Consider the following 24930-nt stretch of genomic DNA (forward strand, 5'->3'; position numbering starts at 1 on the left):
GCACCCTGGCTGTTGTCAGGGGAAACGAGGAAACTTCCGCGATGAGGTCCATCAGGGCCTGAAACCTGTCTAAAGACAGGAACGCTCTCACCTGGGTCGAGTTGAGCATGACCTTGATGAATTCTATCCTTTGAACGGGAACTAACGTGGACTTTTTGTGGTTGACCAGTAGTCCCAAGGAGCAGCACATGGCTTGTAGTACGGTGATGTCACATTGGACCTGAGCCTTGGAGTTGCCTTTGACCTGCCAGTCGTTGAGGTACAGGTAAATCCGGATATCCCCATGCCTGAGGTAGTCCACGACTACTGCCATGCACTTAGTAAACACCCTTGGTGCTGTAGCCAGGCCAAACGGAAGGACCGCAAACTGACGGTGGGCCGAACCAACTGTAAAATGGAGAAAGCATCTGTGTCCGGGGGAAGATCACTACATGAAAGCATGCGTCTTCCAGGTTGAGGGCAGCATACCAGTCTCCCAGATCCAGGGAGGGGATAATGGACGCCAGGAAGACCATACAAAACTTCAGCTTTTTTAGGTATCTGTTGAGGTTTTGCAGGTCCAAGATGGGACGCAAACCACCCTTGGCCTTTGGGATCAAAAAAACTCCAGGAATAGAAACCCTTGTTCCTGTAAGGAGGCAGGACCTCCTTCATTGCCCCCAGCTGTAAGAGCTCCTGAACCTCCTGCTCGAGAAGATTCTTGTGAGAAGGGCCCCTGAATAGGGACGGGGAGGGTGGGGTGGAAATAAATCGGAGGGTGTAGCCGTGCGCCACCGTACTGAGGACCCAGCAGTCCAAAGTTATCGCCGACCGTGCCAGGAGGAAAGGTGGTTGGGAAAAACTGGATCCAGGAAATAGACTGGTAGGTCGCCCTTGGGCGTACCCTCAAAAAGGACTTTTTAGCTCCTTGCTTGGAGCAGGTTAAGCCCAACTGGGCAGAGAGTGGGGACAGGTGGCTCGTGCACCATCTATAGCCCTTGGGCTTTTTGTGTGGCAGGTCCTGCCGGGGATGGCTCCCTTGCCCCTGAGGAAGTTGTGGTTTGAACTGCTTACATGCCGGGCCCGGAACGTAGGCCCCAGGGTTTTAGGGTGGTTCGGGAGTCCTTCAGCCCATGTAATTTGTTGTCCGTCTGCTCCGTAAACAGGGCCTGGCCATTGAAGGGGAGGTCCTAAATAGACTGCTGAGCTTCGGAGGACAACCCAGAGAGGAGCAGACAGGATGCTCGCTGCATGGAGATGGCAGATGCCATCGTGTGGGCGGCAAAGTCTGCCACATCAGATGCCATTTGAAGGGCCACCCAGGCAGCAGCCATGCCCTCATCAAAGATCGCCCAGAATTCTTTACTTGAACCTTCCAGGAGGGCATTCTTGAACTTGGCCACGGTCTGCCACATATTAAAGTCGTAGCAGCTAAGGAGAGCCTCGTGGTTGGCCACACTCAACTGTAAGCTAGACGAGGAATAAATTTTCCGTCAGAACAAGTCCAGTCTCCTAGAGTCTTTATTTTTGGGGGTAGCTCCGGGTTGCCCCTGGCCTCCTCTGTACTTAACTGCCTTGACCACCAGGGAATTTGGGGCAGAATGGTAGTAAAAGTATTCATACTGCTTAGTTGGGACAAAGTACTTATGCTCTGCCCATTTAGAAATGGGGGGCAGAGAGGAGGGGGTTTGCCACGAGGCACTGGATATCTTCAATATCCCTTCGTGAAGAGGAAGGGCCACCCTAGCAGGGGCTGTGGAACAGAGGACGTCAAATAGGGAATCCGCTTGCTCCTCCACCTGCAGGCCAAGGTTGGATGTGACCCTCTTCAACAGCTCCTGTTGCACCTTAGTGTCATCCTGAGGAACCAAGTGAGGGGGCTCCATGATGGCCTCATCCAGTGACAACAAGGAGGAGGCTGCTACCGTTGGTTCCATAGCACCCCTTTGGTGGTCCAACAGGCTGTTCCTCTTGGTCCACATGGACTTGTGGGGTCTTAGCTCCTGGTGCCTCAAGCACCGGAGGGAGCTGGGTCGTCAAGGCCACCAGCCTGTCCGAGGCTCCCAACACCGAGTAGGCAGGCTAGGAGGGCTGGGTGAACCTCCAGGGGTGCCATGGAGCAGGTTTCAGTATCGACAAAGCAGGCAGCACCAAGGGTCTGGGAGGCTGCCCTGACAATGTGGAATCTTGTGCTGTACAGGAGCCATATCTGGAGCGATTGCTACCCAGTGACTCGGATGTAATGGAGCGGCGACTCAGTGCCAGGCGGTAATTGCGGTCACCTCTAGAGGAGGACCAGTCCAAGCAAGATTTGCGCCTCCACGGGGACATCAGTGACCAGTGGCGCTCGAAGGATCTGCAACAGGAGACCTGCAATCCATGCCTCACGCTTTGAGATCAGTAACGGGACAAGGAGTGGGACCTGGAGGTATCGTGGGCCGGGCGCCAGGTGGGATCTCCCCAAATATGGTGACACCTGTCTCGGGGATCGTCGGCAGGGCCCGCGGCTCTGGTCCTCTGATCATTCCCAGGATCTGTAACAGCGTTCTGATGACGTGAAGGGCTGATGCCGACATTCCTGCCGGGGAGTGCATGCCTCCATGGGTCTGCGCAAAGTAACTGGTGAGGTCAGCCTCAAATCCCACTGCTGGTGACCAAAGTCTGGTGACCAATACGTCTACCTCACTAACTCCGAGGCCTGATGGCTTTGGGTGAATGGTGGCGGGACATCTCCCATGATGGGGAGCGGTACCGTTGGGGCGAAAGCAGATGGAAAGATCCCAAAGAGGGCTTACCCCAACATCTGGGCACCGCCAGGGCTGGTGTGAGCGGCATCAGGAGCGTCAGGATCTCCTGTGCAGCCTGTAGTACTCCAGGCATCAACAGCACCTGAATCTGATGAAGGCCTGCTTCTGTGTCCGGGCTTCCAGGCAAGGAATGGGATGGGCTGCATCGCTCGACATGAGCTGAGGACCGACTTCCCGATGGGGAAGATGAGTCACCTGGCGCGAGTCTTAGCTTGCCTCTAGCCCTGTCCTTCCCCTTACAGGGAGTAGGAGACCGTCCCCTACCGGCCTTCTTTGACTTCTTGGCCATGGATCAGTGCCGGCTCATCAACAGTAAGTACACACCAATGCCTCAGTGTTGGATGCCAAGTCAGACCTTTGCTCCGGGGCCGGAGTGAGCGCATACTCCATCAGGAACGCTTTGAGTCTGATCTCATGCTCTTTCTTAGTCCTAGGTTTAAAGGACTTGCAGAGTCAACACTTATCACTTATGTACCCTTCACCACGGCTCCTGAGACAGGTGCTATGCGGATCGCTCATGGGTAGGGGCCGTTTGCAGCAATTGCAGGGCTTAAAGCCTGGGGACTGGAGCATGCCCCATCACCCGGCTAAGTCTTCAACAGGACTAACAAAACTCTAACTACTGCTAAGGGCTAACTAACTCAACTACTAACTACGTACACTAACTTTACAAGAACTCTAGTTTGTCTGAACGAAGCCTAAGCAATGCTAGTAAGAGCAGCGAATGTTCCGTGCGCCGTCACTGGTGGCAAGAAGGAACTGAGGGCGGGGGAAACCGGCAGCGCCCCTTATACCACGCCATGCGGGCGCCACTCCAGAGGGTGCCAGAGCCACACCCTTATGGATACTGCTGAGGGAAAAGCTTCCAGCACCGGTACATGTGGCAAGCACACACCCCTAGTGTGGAATGGACATGAGCAAGCACTCAAAGAACAGTAGAATGAGGAACCCTACTTGTTGCAACGGGTACCCAGGTTCCTCCATAATCTGGAGGTCCTTTATCATACATCTCATCGGTACAGAGGTAGATGGGGCTGTGAACCTCTGAAATTAACTATAGCCCAAAGCAGTTGCCGGAGTGGGTACAAACATGCTCTGGTCCATTGAAGTGGTCGCAACCAGTGCCAATACATGCAATACCAGAGACATTCAGTGGCTGGCAGTTTTGGTACTGAACATTGAAAAGGTACCCTCAGGGGGCAGTACCACGCTCCCTAGAAGCTCCTCTGGTATCTAGCTCAGGTCGTGGAGTCTCCTTAGATCACAAGGGGCAATTTTTACCTCTGGTTTACAGAGGCGTTTTGAGGAGATCTGCCTCTATTCTTAGAGGAAGAGCAATGCTCCTTTCCATCATCAGACTGAGCAGGGACAGCCTTACTAGTATCCCTAGAAGTCAAAACACTTAACCAATTGAGTCCTGGAGCTAACAGATACTGAGCTGACAGGAGCACATCTCAACAACACAGGCAGCTGTCCAGGGAGATCAGAGGAACCAAGGCCTGAGGCAGACTGCATGGAATGGTGAAAAAAAGACATTTTAAGCTTGGCTTCCCTGACTTTTTAAGTTCTTTTCTAAAAGGATTTCCACACAGTTCATTTACTGAGGATATTCCCCCAAACAAAAGAGACACTTGACCACAGGATGCTGTTCCGGGAAGAAGGACACTGAGCAGAAATGGGGTCTATCTATCGAGGAAGGGGAAGAGCATATTTGGACACAGATGGGCTAACCTAGTGAGGAGGGCTTTAAACTAGGTTAGATGAGGACAGGAGACAAAAGCCCAGAGGTAAGTCAAAAACATGGAAACCTGGGAGAGGGTCAGAATCCGGGAGGAACATGAGCCATTATGAGTCATGAGCAGGGATAAGGGAGACAAGAGAGAACAGAGGGAAAATCAAATCAGTATCTTAGATTTCCATATACAAATGTGAGAAGTATGGGGAATAAGCAGGAAGAATTAGAAATACTAGTTAATAAACACAACTATGACATAGTTGACATCACAGCGACATGGTGGGATTATACACGATTGGAATATTGGTACAGAAGGATACAGCTTGCTCAGGAAGGACAAGCAGGGAAAAAAGATGTATACACTTGGACTGAAGTTGAGATGGAAATAGGAGATAGGCTTGTTGAAAGTCTCTGTGTAAGGATAAAAGGGGTAAAAAACAAGGGTGATGTCATGGTAGGGGTCTACTATAGACCGCCTAACCAGGAAGAAGAGGTGGATGAGGCTTTTTTTAAACAACAAACAAATTCATCCAAAGCACAGGACTTGGTGCTGATAGGGGACTTCAGTTACCCAGATATCAGTTGGGAAAACAACACAGCAGGGCACAGATTATCCAACAGGTTCTTGAAATGTATTGGAGACAATTTTTTTATTTCAGAAGAAGGAGAAAACTACTAGGAGAAAGGCTGTTCTAGATTTGATTTTGACAAATAGGGAGTAACTGGTTGAGAATTTGAAAGTGGAAAGCAGCTTTGGTGAAAGTGATCATGAAATGGTAGAGTTCATAATTCTAAGGAATGGTAGGAGTGAAAACAGCACAATAAAGATAATGGATTTCAAGAAGACAGACTTTAGCAAACTCAGGGAGTTGGTAGGTAAGATCCCATTGGAAGCAAGTTCAAGAGAAAAGAGGAAAGGAAAAACAATTCAAGAGAGTTGCCTGGTTTTTAAGGAGATATTATTAGGGGCACAAGAGCAAAACTATCCCACTGTGTAGGAAAGATAGGAAGTATGGCCAGAGACGACCCTAGCTTAACCAGGAGATCTTCAATTATCTGAAACTCAAAAGACTCCAGAAAAAGTGGAAAATAGGTCAAATTACAAAGGATGAATATAAACAAAAAACATAAGCATGTAGGACTAAAATTACAAAGGCCAAGGCACAAAACAAGATTAAACTAGCTAGACACATAAAGGGTAACAAGAAAACACTCTATAACTACATTAGAAGCAAGAAGAAGACAAAGGACAGGTTAGGCCCATTACTCAAAGAGAGGGGAAAAACAATAACAGAAAATGTGAAAATGGCAGAAGTGCTAAATGACTTTCTTGTTTCACTTTTCACCAAAAAGTTTAGTAGTAATTGGACATCTAACATAAAGAACACTAGTGAAAATGAGGTCGGATCTGAGGCTAAAATAGGGACGAAACAAGTTAAAAAAATATTTAAACAACTTAGATATCTTCAAGTCGCCAGGGCCTAATGAAATACATCCTAGAATATTCAAGAAGCTGACAGAGGAGATATCTGAGCCACTGGAGATTATCTTCAAAAAGTTATGGAACATGGGAGAAATTCCAAAGGACTGAAAAAGGGCAAATATAGTGCAAATCTATAAAAAGAGGATAAGGACAACACGAGGAATTACAGGCCAGCCAGTTTAACTTCAGTGCCTGAAAAGATAATGGAGCAAAAAATTAAGCAATCAATTTGCGAACACCTAGAAGATCATAAGGTGATAAGTAACAGCATGGATTTGTTAAGAATAAATTATGTCAAACCTACCTACCCAATAGCTTTCTTTGACAGGATAACAAGGCTTGTGGATAGAGGGGGAAGCGGTAGATGTGGTATATCTTGACTTTAGTAAGGCTTTTGACAGTCTTGCATGACCTTCTCATAAACAAACTAGGGAAATACAACCTAGATGGAGCGACTATAAGGTGAGTGCATAATTGGTTGGAAAACCATTCCCAGAGAGTAGTTATCAGTGGTTCACAGTCAAGATAGAAGGGTGGGGTCCCGCAGGGATTGATCTTGGGTCCAGTTCTGTTCAATATCTTCATCAATGATTTAGATAATGGCCGAGAGAGTATACTTATAAAGTCTCAGGACAATACTAAGCTGGGAGGGGTCACAAGTGCTTTGGAGGATAAGATTAAAATTCATAATGATCTAGACAGACTGTAGAAATGGTTTGGTCTGAAGAAAACAGGATGAAATTCAATAAAGACAAATGTAAAGTACTCGACTTAGGAAGGAACAACCAATTGCACAGACAGAAGATTGGAAATGACTTCCTTGGAAGGAACACTGCAGAAAGATCTGGGGGTCATAGTGGATCACAAGTTACAAATGAGACAACAGTGTAACACTGTTGCAAAAAAAGGAAACATCATTCTTGGATGTATTTCCAGCAGTGTTGTAAGCAAGACAAAACAAGCAATTCTTCCACTCTATTCTGCACTGATATGGCCTCAAGTGTCCAGTTCTGGGTGTCACATTTCAGGAAAGATGTGGACAAATGGAGAAAAGTCCAGAGGAGAGCAACAAAAGGTCTAGAAAACATGACCTATGAGAGAAGACTGAAAAAATTGGCTTGTTTAGTCTGGAGAGGAGAAGACTGAGGGGGGACATGATAACAGCTTTTAAGTACATAAAAAGTTGTTACAAGGAGGAGGGAGAAAAAAATTTCTTGTTAACCTCTGAGGATAGGATAAGAATCAATGGGCTTAAATTTCAGCAAGGGAGGTTTAGGTTGAACATTAGGGAAAACTTCCTGTCAGGGTAGTGAAGTACTGGAATAAATTGCGTAGAGAGTTTGTGGAATCTCTTTCACTGTAGGTTTTTAAGAGCAGGTTAGACAAACACCTATTATGGATGGTCTAGATAATACTTACTCCTGCCATGAGAGTAGGGGACTGGACTAGAAGATCTCTCAAAGTCCCTTCCAGTCCTATGATTCTATGACACCTCATGTGCCCATCAAGAACTGGAACTGTTGCCTCACAAGAGGGGTAGTATTTGAATCCAAGTGACTTTCGATGTGACTTCCTAAAGTACCAGAGAAAGTCTGGTGGGGAACATATACAAGGGAAGGAAGAACTAACAAGATTTCCCAAAAACTAACTATAATTTATCAAAAAATGGGGAGGTGCCAATGGTCAACTAACCAACCAAACAACAAACACTAATATATAATTGATTCCAAAAATCATTAACAAAGGGAGAGTCAGTGCAGACATTGGGAGGTCCATCTGAAGCCACACAGGTGGTGAGAAGGAACCAAGTGGCAACAGGTCCTGCACTTTCCTTTATACCATTGGTACAGGACCACAAGGGAACTCGGAGAACATGAGTGGATCCAATGGACACTTATGGCCAAAAGTCTTTAATCTCGAGTGTGTGGGGCAAATGCACGCTAAGACTGGAATGAAAATTTATATATATGATCAAGCACTCAAAGAAGAAGTCCTGATAACATATCTTTGTCATGGGGTGCAGCCCCCATCACCAGACTGGTGCCTCCTCCTGGTCATGCTGGAGATAAGCTCAAGGCCAACACCCACATCCACGGTCTGCACACCAACACTCGTTCTCCGCTCCTGCCTATGGCTCCTCTCTCAGCTCCCCAAACCGCAGCGTCTTCTTCTTGACTCAGCCCTTCGACTAGGTCATCGTCTGTGCTTCCTCTTTTCGGGGGGGAAGGTATCGCTGTCCAACAGTCCAGCCACTTCCCAGCAGCAAGTGATCCCAGCCCAGGAACCCTGTAGCTAGCAGCCCTCCTTAACATCTCACCGGTGCTGCTTCAATTCCCTGGGCCACTTTCCCACGGCCCCAGTACTTTCTTTGCCCTCTTCTCAGGGTCTCGAGCCTGCAAGTCCCAGCAGCCAGCCAGAAGCTCTCTCCCTAGCTCCCCTGGTCTCTGCTAGCAGCTACCCTGTCCAAGGTGCTAGCCCCCCTTGGGCTTCCTGCAACACCTCACCGCCTCTGGCCCTGCAGCTCTTTTTATATAGGCCTGCTGGGCCCTGATTGGCTGCTCCCTTTACAGCCTCCCTAGGCTGCTTTTAACCCCTTCTCTGCCAGTGTGGGGTGGATGCTCCTGCGCAACTAAACCATGGATTTGTCCAGACAGTTTTCTTTATGTACACAGCAGTAAGTTTAGGAAATGCCTTCCTCGCTCGGAAATGTGTTTATATACATTTATTTTAATTATTTGGGCTTCTTACTTTCTCACACAAAAGAAAAGTAGAAAGAAAAAAAGCCAAGTCTTACCCCATGATGTTAGGAATTCTGCAGCATATCGGTAGACGCGGTTCATCATTTCAATCACAATAGCATAAATGATGCTGGGCACAAATAGCATTAAGTTGCTATAAGACGACTCATTCTCCTCATGAAAATCCAGAGCCCAAGTCTCCAACTCAAAGTAAATCATCATGACATACAGTGAAAAATAGAGGCAAAGGCACACAAATGGCAAAGACACCAGATAAATTCGTATCTGTCTTTTAATACTTGAGTATACCGGCTCCTCCTTGCCAGTGACAGCATTGATTCCCAAAACCCCATGAAATCCTGGCCTCGGTTCCTCAAACTGCCGCTTCATCAACAGTGTCCCCCATCTGTAAGTCATAATAGCACAGCAGCGCTTCCAAACTTCAAGGATCACGGTAGACCAAAGCAGATTGAATGAGGCAAACATCACATACTTGTCATAGTCTTCCCATGCAAACACATAGTAAGGAATCCCAATGAGAGCCATAGGAACCAAAGCAAATGTGAAGTATTCCAAGAAGCCAAAATACAGAGCAATCGTTTCACCAAAATAGCAACGGATTTCATCTGTGGAGAGAGAAAAAAAAACTAAGCCAAGGCAAGGGGGAAAACACCAAAAGAACGTATTTTTCAAAGCACACAAAGCTTTTAAAATATTCTGCGACAGAAGTACTAAAATCTTCAATAGGAACTGTACTATCTTCTAAAGACACAAAAGAGTTACCTGACTGGCACACTAAAAGAAGGAGTGAACATTAGGTTCCTATGTCATACTGGTTGCATTGAAGACAAGATTTCCTTTCAGATATTACCACTAAGTAAACAACTTATCCATTTCACCAAACTATCAGAGGCCTTGTTTACACTACCCGCCTGGTTAGTGGGCAGAGATCGATCCATTGGGGGTCGATTTATTGCATCTAGTATAGACGTGATAAATCGACCGCTGAGTGCTCTCTCGTTGACTCCAGTACTCCACCAGAATGGGAAGCGCAAGCAGAATCAACAGGAGAGCGTCAGCTGTCGACTTACCACAGTGAAGACACCGCAGTAAGTATGTCCACTTCAGCTATGCAACTCATGTAGCTGAAGTTGCGTATTTTATATCGACCCCACGCGGTAGTGTAGATAATGACTATGTTAAATAATTCCCAACATAGTTCTCAGTGTAATATGAAATTAAGTTTCAGATTAAGACAATGGCCCAAATTTCAGTTTCCTAAACAGAGAAAACAAGTATCATTACTTCTCTGTAATTCTTACCACACCTCCAAAACTACCAGAAGGTATATTTGAAAAAAAAAACACATTAGTAGGAAAGCTGTAACTACAGCTTATTTTAGCAGCTACAACTATAGCATTAAATATCTAGTAGAAACAAAATGCTAATATCAATTAAAGAATTACTGATTGCAAAACACACTGTGTTATTGCAAAGTTAAGATTGCAGAGTTAGGCATTCAAAAGTAAAGAAATGCCAAAATTAAGGCTAACAGAATTTTTGCAGAGCCTCTGCTTACATGTATTAAAATATTGTCTTTATGAAATGGCATTGTGACAGAGTGGTCTGTCACAGAGTGACTGCTGATCAGAGTCTAATACGACGGGGGGGAGGGGGGGAGGAGAGTTTGCTGGAGTTTAGTGAGGAGCAAGACTTGGAATCTACAAAGCTTGCCTCAGCTTTGAAAGAGCCTGTTAGCCTTGGACTGAGGTTACCCTAGAAGCCTGCCCAGCTGGAAAGATTTGTTCCAGCCCTGCAAAAGACTGGAAAAAGCTTAGCCTAAGCAGAGGCCTGCTGCAGCTATGAAGGACTGAGCTTAATGTGGAAAGATCATGGAGAACCACCCAGCCCAAAAGATGTTCTTTAGCCTGGGCAAAGACTTGTTCTAACTATGTGGATTTTTTTTACTTCAGCTGAGAGATTAAATGTTCTGAAGCAATCATGAGAATTTCTATCATTGAAGTTTCTTCAGTTACTGAAAGATCTTAAACGTTAAGCTTACACACAGTTAACTACTCAAAAGTACAATAAAAATGCTGAATTTAAGAATGGATATCCGATCTTCCATGACCCCATGCATTTGCATGTATACATTACAATAGCATATAATTTATTACAATAGGATGTAATTTCTCAAATATCAAACATTTTTTCTACAATCTTATATCAAAGTGTAGCATCTTCTATTTTGTACTATTCTGCGTGTGCCAGAAAAACAAAGTCCATGACAAAGCTTTGCCTCATACAAGTCACACTTTATAACTATAGTATCCAACTGAAAGAGCATTCTTCTCCTTCTCAGTACAATACGTAGTTACATTTCCATGTATGTATAAATAGTATTATGCATCCATCACTTAAAAGATTGGTAAGAAATGCTAAAAAAAAATGTATTGAAAGTACTATGTATGCCTGAAATACAATTTTCAAACCCTCATAACTCTGCTAATTCATAACTGGGTGCTCATATACCATTGTGATGGGCATGATTTAAAAATCAGAACAGAACAGCAATCAAAAACAGATTTTAACTTTCTCTCCTCAGCTACATTGGCACTAGAGCTGTTAAAAATACACTTGTAAGAATTCCTTTTTACGATGAGGAAAATGTTTTTCCCCCAACATTCTCCCCATGTTCAAAGATGGTTGAACTGTTATTGCTCAAACTGAACTATAATTAACTATGGCATTTCCTTACTTTTGAGTGTTTAACTGTGAAACTTTAACACTGCATTAAATGTATTCTTTCCTACATTTAATTTTCCAGGTTTTTTTTGTTGTTGTTGGGTTGTTGTTAAAGAGGGATACAAACCAGAAGACCTTCTGTTGCAGGGTTCAATCTCCAAAGCATTGGCAAATGGACTTTGGAAGTTCATTAACCCAAAACAAATCAGACTTTTATAACTTCTCTAAACCTGCTACCAGGCAACTGCCAATCATCCAAAAGTTTCAGGGAGATAGTTTAGATAAAGTGAGACAGCAGGATCGGAAGTCTGTACTCAGAGACAGCTCTCTTGATTAAAAAAGGGCAGCTAGCTTCTCAAAAGCTCACCACCACTGGAGCCACTTCTGGTTTCAAGACATTTTATTTTTTTCAGTGAAATAAGTGCTAACATACCTAAAGGTTGATAACTAATTTTGACCTGGCCATACCAGGTGTACCGGAGTTTCTTCAATTCTTCTGTATCATGAAGTGGGAAAATCTGAAGCAGGATACCACTGGTCAACAATCTTCTCACTGAAAGAAAATGGGGAAAGCTATGCTTACATTGCTCTTGTAAAGTCATAGTACAGATAGCATGCTTGCACTGGGTTACATTATAACTAGCAAGCCTAAAAAATGTTTGAAAAAAACAACTAACTTGATATTTAAATCCTTATAATACACATAATATGTGCATTTAAAAATTCTTATATATTAATATAACATTATAGAATATAGGAAGTGGCTAATTGGTTAACGCCCCAACAAAGACCTGGGCTTAAATGTTATCTCCAAGAGAAACTTGATATCCATCTCATCATACAAACTACTCCACAGGCTGGTAGTTTCTGTGTCTTGAACAGCAGGTGGTGTAGCAGGTCAGAACTGAAATGCAGTCATATACCCAGGTGGGGAAGCTTTAACAGCACCTGCCACTGTGCCTGGCTCTAGCTGATGAACTTATTGTTATTTTCATGAGCACCAAAAATTATTAATATTTTTTAAAAAATTAAGCCTATAAAACCAAACTAAAGAAATAGCTGTTGCTTTTTTAATATTATTCCATTTCTTGTGGGAAATTTCTTCTTAAATTGCAAAGTAGCCAAATCCGAATGCTCTCTTCATTATAGAAAAAAATCCCATATTATGATATCATAAATTTGTATTGAATTTTTATTATAGAAAGCAAGTACTATTTATGTTATGTGCACATCAATATAAGGTACTCAGGGGGTTGGAATTTGAGAATGAGCCTGGGAAAATGGATTAAAAGGCAAATAATTCTTCCATCGACCTAGCTACTGCCTCTCTGAGAGGTGGATTACCTACACTGATGGAAAAACTCATTCTGTCAATGGAGGAAGTGCCTAAACTATAGCACTACAGCATCACAGCTGAAACATCACAGCTGTGCCGCTGTGGTATAAACATACCCTCAGTCTCACCTCTGACATTTACAACTAATCTTCTATACACATTTGTTGAGCTATTAGAAGACACAAATCTTTCTATTCTGTAGACATTAACATTGAAATATAAAAACAAACTCTAATGATCCACAGATATTAAAGATATGGTACATTTCTTTAGAAAACAACTTATGTGCCAATGGTCTAGTTCCAGCTTTCCTAAAAATAGTACTCTCTTATTGCTCCCTTCCCCCATGAAATAGAAGAGCTCTCGAGTCAGAGGAAAAATGATCTACCAAGGATGATTTTAAGAGTTGCAAATGAAACCAAACTTCCTTTCTCAGTAATGTAATACTAGTGGCTCTGTAAAAACTATTACTTTTTCTGATACTTTCATAAGGAGACAATCCAAACACATCATTATCTAAAGTGAACCACATCAAATAAGATACTTTATCACACAATCCTTCCAAAGTAACAACATGTAACATCTATTCCTTGGAAAATTAATATAGTTCACATTGTCTGCAATTTGCTAACAGAAACAGAAAATTACAGGTTGTCATCTTCTACCCACAGAGCATGAGTATTTTTTCATAAATGGTGAGTAAATTAATTAATGTAAATAGATGCTCTGCACCTATTTCAATCTGCACCTGCTGTCTTTCCCACTAGTGTGCTTTGTGATGGTTCTTGTGGCACCCAAGACCAAAACATGCCGTAGTGGCTGGGTGTTAGCTCCCTGATACCAGCAGCCTTTCAGCCACGCAAGAATTCTCCTTTGGGCTATGGCAGCCCTATCTTTGCCTTGCAGGTTAACAATACGTGCACCCCCCATCCCTGAATCTCTTTGAATTGCTCCTCTGTGATATCCTACCCCTGACACTGGTACTCAGAGAAATCCCTGATCCTCTGCCTCCAAAGGACCAGTGTACCCCAATAAGCAGTTTTACCTTAAATCACTGCTCCTGTAAAATCACACAGCACTTGTGAGCACTTATAATAAAACAAACATAGCTCTCCATTCTTTCTTGAATAAACCTAACTAGAAAGTGTGGTGGAAACAAATGGTTATAATACAAAACAAAAACATAAAACTTGAACATGGGTCTACACTTATTACTAGTTGCGTTTCTACTTAATAAAGTAGGTTTCCCCCCAGAGTTCAGTATGTGGCAGAGCTGGCTGGCTTCATAAGAACCAGGATCCAATTTTTTCTGAGAACATCCCTGCTACCCTAGACATCTCCTCAGTGAAAGGATACAGAGTGCCTTTTCTGACTCTCTGTTATATGAAACAATATTTTGTCTTTACTCATAGGCAGGGTGAGTCTCTGTTGTAATGAGAATTCTCTGTTGTAATGAGAAGTCCTCCAAGTGGCCTAGACTGGTTGCAGAGAAGCAGCCAATGAGAGAGGCTGCAGAGAGCAGCCAACCAGGGCCCAGCAGGGCCATATAAAAGGAGGTGCAGAACAGAGCAGTAGTCAGTTGCTGCCTGGAGCTGGAGGAGATAAGCCTGAGTTCCTGGTTGTCTGAAAGAGCAGCAGGACCATGGACAGCTCAGTGTGATTGGGAACCAGAGAAGGAAAGGAGCTCCTGGCTGGCTGCTGGGACTAAGTAAGGACCAAGCTGAGGGAGGACCACAAGAAGACAGTGTTTCTAGGGAGGATGCCATGGGGGTCTGGCCCCATACTAGAGCCAGGATAAGTTAAAGACTGTACATCTCAGAAGGGGGTGGTTCTGTTTCACACACAATGTGTGTGACTCAGCCAAAAGCCACCTGAGAAATCACTGACGGGGTCACCATAAACTGAAGAGACTGCAGACACACCCGACCAGAAGGGGGCGCTTGCAAGAGGTTACAAATCCATTATGCTTTGCAGACATTTGTGAAAATCTAACATTTCTGCATGCAGATCCTCAAAAGGCAAGAATTTGTCTCACTACATATAGATCTTCAACATGCTTTTAAAGTCTATTTATTGTAACACTCAAATTTTTCATGGTAATAAGAAGGTTTGCACATTAAACTAAAAAGATTGAAGAATCTAATCACTAAGTTGATTAGAAATGTGAATAATTAAAAATTTGCTTCCCAACTATCATACAGCATTTATTCATCCATTTATTTATACATTTATACATCCATTTATCTTTTCAGAAGACCACTAGTTGAAGTTTATAAAAAAAAAAAAAAAACAACCCTTCGTTTCTTTACACTACTCCAGTTCTTAAAGATGAAGAAAAATAAAAAGATACAGTGGAGTAGTTGTGGAGTCCTTTTAACTTTTGAGGGATTACTCATGGCTACAGGAAGTTGTGAACATCCCCATTACCTTACATATTCACGATGAGCAATATGTTTCAAATATTATTCAGAACAATCAATTAAGAATATCAAACTAAATCACTTACAAATTGATTTTCCTGGATACAGCTTTGCCTGAGGGTACCCAGGAATCATTCTTTCATCTTTGGCTCTCAAATTTTCAAGTTCGTGCTTGATGATGTACTGACACTCTGCCATTGTAAGGAAATCGTGATTGTCCTCTAAATCAGAAAGAAAATGATTCATAATGCCCTTTCCTTAGCATACCAAAAAAATCTAATGGAGATAATTGCTTAAGACGCTGGGGACAAAAATAGGTACTAAAGACCAACAAGTTCAAAAAAGAAATACTGTATTTCTTTACACCAATATTATTCGATCACACATTTTTGAGAGAAAACTCCTGCCTCCTAAAAGCCTTCAATGATAAGCACATTTCAGCTACTTTATATTTAGTCTACCTATATGACTTGAGAACATCAAAAGGAAGAATAATACCCACTTGCAATTATGTTTCTCTGAAGATATAATTCTGACAATGTCTCACTCCCAGGTTTTAGCACCATAATGAAAGACAGGCAGGACGTCTCAGCTCTTACAGAATTGTGACCTCTGAGGGCAGCAGCAGTATGTCAGTGCACAAAAAAGGCCCCCTAGCAACTATTTCACACCAACCCTGCTGGATATAAATACTATCTTCTGTTGCACAGCAGGTGAATGTAACAGAATGGTGAACCAATTCAAAATAATTAATCATGACCTAAGTAAGGAGATACCTTAAAAAAAAAATCCCAAACTCTAAGGGGGTTTAGTGGGAATCCTGTTGCTACTATATCTTCAGATAAGCAGAACTACAAATAACTTTCCCTTCTCTGAAGATACCATCCAACTGCATTTTTAATTTATGTTAATGCAAAGTAGGTACCTTTTAATTCATGCTACACCGGGCAACTGAAGCACAGCACTTTAAAGTGCTCTACAATTCACAGCTCCATAGTCCAGACTATGTAGACAAGCCCTAAGAACCTAGAAGGATGTCCTAACAGAATACTAAGTAAAGTTGCAATGAGACAACTTAACAAGACTAATGCCAGAAGTGAGAACAGGACTTTATAAATAGAAGGCTTAGTAAGAACATATGGGCTATAAATTTCTATATACTGATGACACACGGCTTTATGTTTTCATTTGATGTGATCCAACCAAAACAGTCAATGATCTTACTCCATATCTTGGTGAGACTGGGGCATGAATAGTTGGTTGAGGCTTAATCCAGACAAGACTGAGGTGATATTTGAGGGAAGCAACTGGAGGATATGGTGAAAGAGGTCTACCTTTTTGATTGAGGGTTTGCATCCACCATTTGTTGGTCAGGGTTGCAATCTAGAGGTCTAGTTGGACTCCCTGCTGCTACTAGAAGATTAAATAGCAACAACAACCAGCTCAGTTTCTTATTAACCTCCTGGCTGTAAATAAATTATATCATTCCTTTTGGATAAGGATCTCACGACTGTTGCCCATCCTTTTGTCACCTCAAGATTAGACTACTGCAATGAACTCTATGTGGGGCTACTCCTTAAACCCATCCAGATACTGCAGCTTTGGCAGGCAACAGCAGCCTAACTAATAAATGCAGCATCTTGCCACAAGCACATGAAATCTATGTTTCACAATCTGTGCTGGCTGGCCGTGAATTTCCATCCAAAATTAAAGGTGCATTTTTTATTTTAAAGTTCCAAATTAGGCTCTCCCTCAGGTAGGTAGGTCCTTTCTCCCCATTCCATACGCCACAGTTGAGATCAGCAAAAGTGCTTAAGCTACAGCCCTGATAGTATAAATGAAAGCACACTGCTGGCAGAGCACTCCTTGTGAAAGCCCAGCAGCTCTGAAATGCACTCCCTGCCTTGGTATGTAATTACTTAAATCGGATGATCTTCAGGGCATGTCACAATGATCATCTTTTTCAGAGGCATTTGAAAATAAGGGGTGGGGAGAACTGCAAGGGTGGGGAATTGCTGCACTTTGATGTAACTTAAAAAAAGACATCCTAAGACACCAAGAACATACAGACAGGCACCCTTTTTAGCATCTTTATAAATCTAAATAAATATATACATCTACAAGAAAAGCAGGAGTGGTTACCTTGCCTCTGATCAAGTGAGCCTTGGCATGGTCTTCCAATTTCAGGACAGCCAGACCACAAAAAGAAATGCACTGTAACAACTATTTGGACATGGTCATCTTGGTAATAGCATTGTCCAGCAAAATGATGTCAAAACATGCAAAAAATGTAATCAATGTTTAAGGGTTTCAATGATGCCAGACAGAACCCCAAGAGCCTTTTGACACAGAAAATACGGAGAAGGGCCTCATTGAAATGGACAGGTAAAAAAATGCTGATAAGACAATAGGCTAATTTAAGATGAAACTCTGGTACTTCCTTGGAAAGCAAGAGTTCTGCCAATCTCGCACTACAGAGCTAAGACCCCTAAGAAAGAATCATTGCATGTGGTATCCTTAAAGCAATGCATTATTATTCTTGGTAATGCCCACAATATTCAAACACAAAGGAAGGAATGGACCTTTCCCCAATTAACTCCCAATCTAAAAAATACAAACATGAAATCTATCATTCCCCTGCTAGTGACCAATTGCTTGATGCACAAACATAATGGATCAAAATACTCCCATTTTTCCAGCTAATTGAGATGCAGTTAACCCCAAAATTTTGCTTTTCACAGTTTTTTTTTTAAATCAGAAAAGGAGGCAATATTAACTAATACTTTAGATAGTGTTAATCAGGTACATATTACTAACAAATTTAAGGTCCTTGTTAACTTTATTATAAACTGTCATATCAATAAATGAATATACAGATACACCAGATGAAAAAGTATGAACTAAAAGCACAGGCACATTACAAGATTGTGACTCATCCAGAGACAGGAAATACAGATTAATTCCACAATGAAGTCTGAATGTTCAAAGGTCAAAAGGATTACATAGACAGTGGCTTATTCCACCTACATCTGTTAGCTTTTACTATTCCAAAAAACAGAAAGACAATGAAATATTTGACTAGTTAAACTGTGTGCTTATGCACCTATAATCTTTGACCACATCTTTTTAATGATTCAGGAATTGTCTTAAAACGCTAAAGGCACTTTACCTGCAAAATCTTTGAAGGTGTTTCTACTGCTGTATGTAAAGGTTCTCATTGAGTTATCATTACATTCTTTTACCAATCCCACAGTTTCAGCTCCCAGCAACAGCCTTAAGTGAGAGGCTCCAACAAGATATAAATTTTGATTTCCATCTATTTTTCCTCCATCTTCTTTTACCAAAGGTTTAACCAACAGCTGGGCACCTTTAATGAAAGGCAACATAAAGTACGGAACATATAAAAGGCACATAATTAAACATTATGATTGTAACACATATCACCCAATAGGACGCAATTCTGTGAAGTGCTGAGAACCCACAGTTCTCATAATAGAGACAAGGTAGGTGAGGCAGTATCTTTCATTGGACCAACTTCTGTTGGTGAGAGAGAGACAAGCTTTCCAGCTAGAAAAAGGTGGCATGGACATTTGATTTTTCCAAGCTACTTTTGACCCATAGCCCAATGCGACTATTTGCTCTTCTATACATAAATATAACTTCAAACTATTTTTATGCAATTGGATTTCTACTAAATGGATATGGTACAAGGGAAAGGGGTTGGAAACAGGGACTTTATTTTGCTTTTTTACCCAGGTAGAAAATTCCATCTTACATAGCTAGAACACTACTACATACAATTCTCAGTATAGCCAGTGGAGGCTCAAGAGCCATAGCAACTCATAAGAGGTGTTAACCACTTTTCAGGATTGGGTCCTGATTTAATTTATTTTCTGTAAACACCTCATCAAGTGGGACTAGCAAGAGAATAAACACTGCAATTGACAGCCTGGCACATGGAGGACAGTTAGTCAGTCTACTCTTATAAAACACATACTTACAACGTAAGTAATCCTTATTTATGCAAATAGTTCCACTGACTTCAACAGGCTACTCATAACAGTAAGGCTTCCAGGATCAGGCCTTCTGACACACTCATCATCTACCTACTTGTGACAGGCCTAGAAACTAGTTTGTGGCCACAATCCAATATCAACTCAACTCTTAACGATCAATTGATTTTCTACCTGTGTCAAAACCAAAATAAAGTCCCTGTTTCCTATTTCCAACCTTTTTCCCCATACCATATACATTTAATAGAAATCCAATTGCATACAAAATGGTTTAAAGTTATATTTATGTATAGCAGAGCAAATAGTCACAGTGGGTCATGGGTCAATAGGTAACTTGGGAAAGTCAAATGTACGTCACCTTTTCTAGCAATACAGAAGATAAATATTTCATACCATATCTAAAATCCTGTGAATACATATTCTTTCAACTCATAACTGTATGAAAGAGCTATTACTATGCTACTGATAAATCTGTTTTAAAGTTGAAAAGTTTATGATCCAAAAAAGATATTGAAATAATTAGAGCATCATCCAGAAGCTCTAGCTTAAATCTTGCTTTAATAATAGTTACAAAAATGATGCTAAGTGCAAATTACTTAGTCCCACATTACTTCGCTAATTTTTATTTGCAAAATACATCACTTTTATCCATTGCTTAGAAAATGTTTCAGGGAAAGAAATGTTCTAATTTTAAGAAGTTTACTAAAATTTCCATTCATTTCTAAAATCCTAATGATTCTGTTGCCTTCCCTATACGTGTTTATAATAACCAACACCAGTTTTCCTAATATGGGGAAAGGAACAGCAACAGACTTAAATGATGAACTCTGGGAATAATATTTGCATCCTCAATTTTTAAAGTGACATGCTATCTACACTATTAATTTTGACTACAAGGAATTGTTACATCAAAATATTGGTTTATTGTCAGGGCATTATCTTAGTACTTGGTTATTTGTATTAGAGAATCAAGTTGCAAACCTTACCTAACATTCTAAAACTTTCTTCCTTCATGTCTCATCCTTCTTCAGATTCTTACAGTTCCCTAACCTCTCTCTTCAATGACCCACTATGCTACCAACAACCATGTTATCTGTCTTAGCCCTACAGTGAAGTTTTGCAGTCTAAAAATCAAGTGTTTGGGGGATTCTGTGGTCAGCCATGTCCCCAACCTATGTGATATGTTAATAAATCAATACGATGGCACATCATAAACACTTCAAGACCTCATGAAAGGCAGAGGGTCCACCTGACTTGTAGGGTTATCACCAAAAAAAAAGGGAGGAAGGGATCCCTCTCCAAAGGTACATTTATTTTTGATTTAAAAGTTCCTCGTTGGCGTGGGCTTTCTTAAAAAAAGGGAAATACAATCACTGGAGTTTTTCAAGATGCGTTATCCCTGTGTGTATTCCACTTACAGGTGCACATGGGCCCAAATCAGAGATTTTTTGCTAGCAGTGTCTGTTTGGTCCAGGCATGTACCCTAACTATCCTTGTGCCCTTTACTGAAGGTATAAAGGGCAGTACAGGACCAACCACCACTTCAGTTCCTTCTCTACTGAAGATCACAGAGAGCATAGCAGGAATCCAAAGGAGAGAGTAAGGGAAGCAGGCCATGGAATACACACCGGGACAACACATCTCAATGAACTTCAGCTACTGTACAGACAAGTAACTCTCCTGTCTTCTTCTGAGTGCTTGTCCTTGTGTGATTCTCAAGCAGCCATCTAACTATGGTGGTGGGTGTTTGGAGTCCTGTTTAAGACAAAATGAACAACTACTCCACCAAAAGTGATGTTTGATGAAGATGCCTACATCAAAGCATAGTGTATTGTAAAGGCATGTATTGAACTCCATGTGGCAGCCTTACAGACAACACTTTTCAGAGAGGTCATCGCAGTCATTTGAGCCCTTGTTGAATGAGCATTAATATTGGTTACAAGAACTAATTTAGCTAATTCATAGCACAGAGTAATGCAACCGAAAATCCACTTTGCCGATTCTGTGTGGATATCTGAACTCCTTTCATTCTTTCAGCAAACAAAATGAATAATCTTGGGGACCTAGAGAATGATTTCATTCTCTGGAAGTAGGCTAGTGCCCATCTAAAGTATGTAACTTGACTTCATCAAAAATGAATGGGGGGTGGGGGGGTTGGAAAAAATACCAGTAAAATATATCATCCAATTCAGGTAGAATTTGGACATTATTTTGTGCACTAAGAGAAACTTTCCCCCAGTAAAAGACTGTGGTATTGGAGGTGGAGGAGATCAGCCACGAGAGACCCTAACTCTCCCAGATGTTCTCACAGATGTTATTGCTACAAAAAAGAAGGTTTCCACAGACAGATACAGAAAAAAACATGAAGCCAAGGGTTCATACAGACCTGTCAAAACAACATTAAGGTCCCTTATTAGGGTAGGTTCTACTACAGGTCGAAATACTTTCATTAAACCTCTCAGGAACCCAGATGTGGAAGGGTGGAAAAATACTGGAGAGCTACCCAAGGTGAGGGGTGTCAAATATAAAGGGAAGGGTAAACCCCTTTGAAATCCCTCCTGGCCAGGGGAAAGCTCCTCTCACCTGTAAAGGGTTAAGAAGCTAAAGGTAACCTCGCTGGCACCTGACCAAAATGACCAATGAGGAGACAAGATACTTTCAAAAGCTGGGAGGAGGGAGAGAAACAAAGGGTCTGTGAGTCTGTCTATATGCTGTTTCTGCCGGGGATAGACCAGGAATGGAGTCTTAGAACTTTTAGTAAGTAATCTAGCTAGGTATGTGTTAGATTATGATTTCTTTAAATGGCTGAGAAAAGAATTGTGCTGAATAGAATAACTATTTCTGTCTGTGTATCTTTTTTGTAACTTAAGGTTTAGCCTAGAGGGGTTCTCTATGTTTTGAATCTAATTACCCTGTAAGGTATCTACCATCCTGATTTTACAGAGGTGATTTCTTTACTTCTATTTACTTCTATTTCTATTAAAAGTCTTCTTGTAAGAAAACTGAATGCTTTTTCATTGTTGTCAGATCCAAGGGTTTGGGTCTATGGTCACCTATGCAAATTGGTGAGGCTTTTTATCCAACATTTCCCAGGAAAGGGGGGGGTGCAAGTGTTGGGAGAATTGTTCATTGTTCTTAAGATCCAAGGGTCTGGGTCTGTAGTCACCTAGGCAAATTGGTGAGGCTTTTTACCAAACCTTGTCCAGGAAGTGGGGTGCAAGGTTTTGGGAAGTATTTTGGGGGGGAAAGACGTTTCCAAACAGCTCTTCCCCAGTAACCAGTATTTGTTTGGTGGTGGTAGCGGCCAATCCAAGGTCAAAGGGTGGAATATTTTGTACCTTGGGGAAGTTTTGACCTAAGCTGGTAAAGATAAGGTTTTTCATGCAGGTCCCCACATCTGTACCCTAGCGTTCAGAGTGGGGAAGGAACCTTGACAAGGGGTAAGGCACTAATAGCTGCTAGATGTACCCTCAGAGAGCTGAGTGAGAGACTTGAGGTCTTCTGCTAAAAGATATGGTCTACAATGTCAGGTATATGAGACTCTGGAGGTGCCAGTTTACATTGATCACACCAGATGGCAAATCTGTTTTACTTTGCACAGTACACTTTTCTTGTAGAATCTTTTCCACTGCTGCTCAGGATGGTTTGCACCTCTGAAGAACATGATTTTTCTAGCTCTGACATCTATCCAAAAACCAAGCTGTTAAATGGCGGGAGGACAGATCAGAATGATGCGTCATTCCCTCACTCCGAGTCACAAGATCCAGCATGAGAAGCAATCAGATTGGAGGGCAAATGGATAAGTGAAAAAGCTGTGGGGAACAGTATTGCCTCAGCCACACAGAAGTTTATAATCTTTGCCTTGTCTTGTCTGATTTTCCTTAACACCCTCAGAAGCAATGGAATTGGAGGATTAGGCATATGTGAATACGTGATTAGGAATGCATCTGCCAGGGAGCCTGGGCTTTGACCTCCTCTGGCACAAAATATCTGACATCTCTTGTTCTTATCTATTCTAAACATGCCTCTTCTGGCTGGCCCTTCTGGTGGAAAATGAACCACATCACCAATTTGTGGATTTCCCATTCGTGGAGAAGTGCATGTTGAGATTGCCCGCTAATGTGTTCTGGAGAACCGCTGACAGACTGCTGCAATTTAGTTTGCACCAGTTCCATAATTTTACTGCCTCTGCACAACACAAGGAATGATCTCACTCCACCCTGCTTGTTTATGTAAAAATCTGCAGTTGTGTTCCCTTGACATAATCTGAACAGACTCATGAATCATCAGCAAGAAATGCATTTTACATGGCTCTCAGCTCCAGGAACAGATCTGTAACCAAGATTCTTCTGGAGTCCATTTTCCCTGAGCTAAATGACCACCTAGATGAACTTCCCAACCCAGTAAGGATGCATCTATCACTATTGTTCCTACTGGAAGAGGGAGAGAGGTCTTTCCACCAGTCAAGGATGCAGAGGATATTCTGTGGAACTTACACAAGTATGTCCAGACTTTGTAAGGTCAGGGTGTATGCCGTATTCAACCCAACTTGCATACAATAGAGATGTAGTTTGGCATGCTGCACCACAAAAGTGCAAGAGGCCATGTGACCCAGCAGACAGAGACAAGATCTTACTGTTATTCAACAGCTCGCTTTAAGCTAACCTATCAGACTAGACATAGCCTGAAACATGTCTTGAGGTAAGTACACTTTAGCAATCCAGGAATTCAGTTTTTCTCCAATAAAACTCTGTATACTGTATTAGTATCAAACTTTTAACAACTTAAACCTATGATCAAGCATCTGGAAGAGTTGAACCATTCTCATGGAATTTTGAGCATCTTGCTAGGACATTCTATATCTGGTCCACTGGCTAGTCAAAGGATAGACCACTATAATTTGTCATAGGCATATCGCTACCACTGCTAACAATGTCATAAATACCCTTGGTGCCACTGACAGACTGTAGCCAGACAGCCAGCCCCCCCCCCCCCCCCCCCCTCAGACCAGCATTGCTGGAAACACAGGAGGAAGCCGGAACAGGGCACTTAACATATATTCCAGCACAGCCTTTGAAGCTGTGAAAGCACAGGTGTGCCTCTGGGGGCAGATACAACGATTAAGCTCACAGCAGGCAGAGGCCCTGTGACAGACATGGCTTTTAGCCCCTACTAAATAGCGTGATGCACACACACCAACATCCTAGTTGGGAAAATATTTACCCTGATAAAAGAAATGTCCAGTAGTCAACACTTATTGTTTCTCTCCCTTGCAAGTGTAAACTACTCTTGCGAAAGCTGGCGTCACCCAGACAGACCAGCCTCAATTTGGCATAAGAAAGGAGAAAGAGAATAAAGGAGTACAGAGGTATAAGTAGGGGACCTACAGCACCATGATTTTTGAGTGCTTTTCACTATCTATCTGCTGGTCAGATAAGTGACAGCCTCCCAAGGCTTCTGCAGCTAAGAGGGTCCCTACGCCTTGTCCCTTATTCGTCTTTCCGCGGAATTGAGTGACCGATCCTGGCTTGGCACCGCTGGAATCGAGAGATGCAAGGAGGGTAAGAAGCACCCACACCTGATCTCCTATCTTTAGTGTACACATATTTTGAAATAGAGCTCTATACTTTGTTTTCTTTCTTTGGGATTGTGGCTTCAGTTTTGTAACTTGTTT

At 42.3% G+C, this 24930-nt stretch overlaps 1 protein-coding gene across 3 annotated transcripts in view; it reads right to left on the bottom strand.

Annotated features, from left to right (window-relative positions):
- ANO10 (anoctamin 10) overlaps positions 1 to 24930 on the bottom strand; it is a 286449-nt gene that overhangs the window by 228810 nt on the left and 32709 nt on the right. For 2 of the 3 annotated variants that reach the window (XM_077811221.1, XM_077811220.1), the window contains exons 3-6: positions 18413 to 18610; positions 15330 to 15464; positions 11921 to 12040; positions 8799 to 9368 (exon numbers count right to left, since the gene is read on the bottom strand). In XM_077811221.1, the coding sequence (XP_077667347.1) occupies positions 8799 to 9368; positions 11921 to 12040; positions 15330 to 15464; positions 18413 to 18610 (1023 nt within the window). Of the gene's footprint in view, positions 1 to 8798; positions 9369 to 11920; positions 12041 to 15329; positions 15465 to 16577; positions 16655 to 18412; positions 18611 to 24930 lie in introns of those variants that run through there. The other variant, XM_077811222.1, reaches the window with a different exon arrangement.

The sequence above is a fragment of the Eretmochelys imbricata genome, chromosome 2 (assembly GCF_965152235.1).
Source record: "Eretmochelys imbricata isolate rEreImb1 chromosome 2, rEreImb1.hap1, whole genome shotgun sequence".
NCBI classification, from domain to species: Eukaryota; Metazoa; Chordata; order Testudines; family Cheloniidae; genus Eretmochelys; species Eretmochelys imbricata.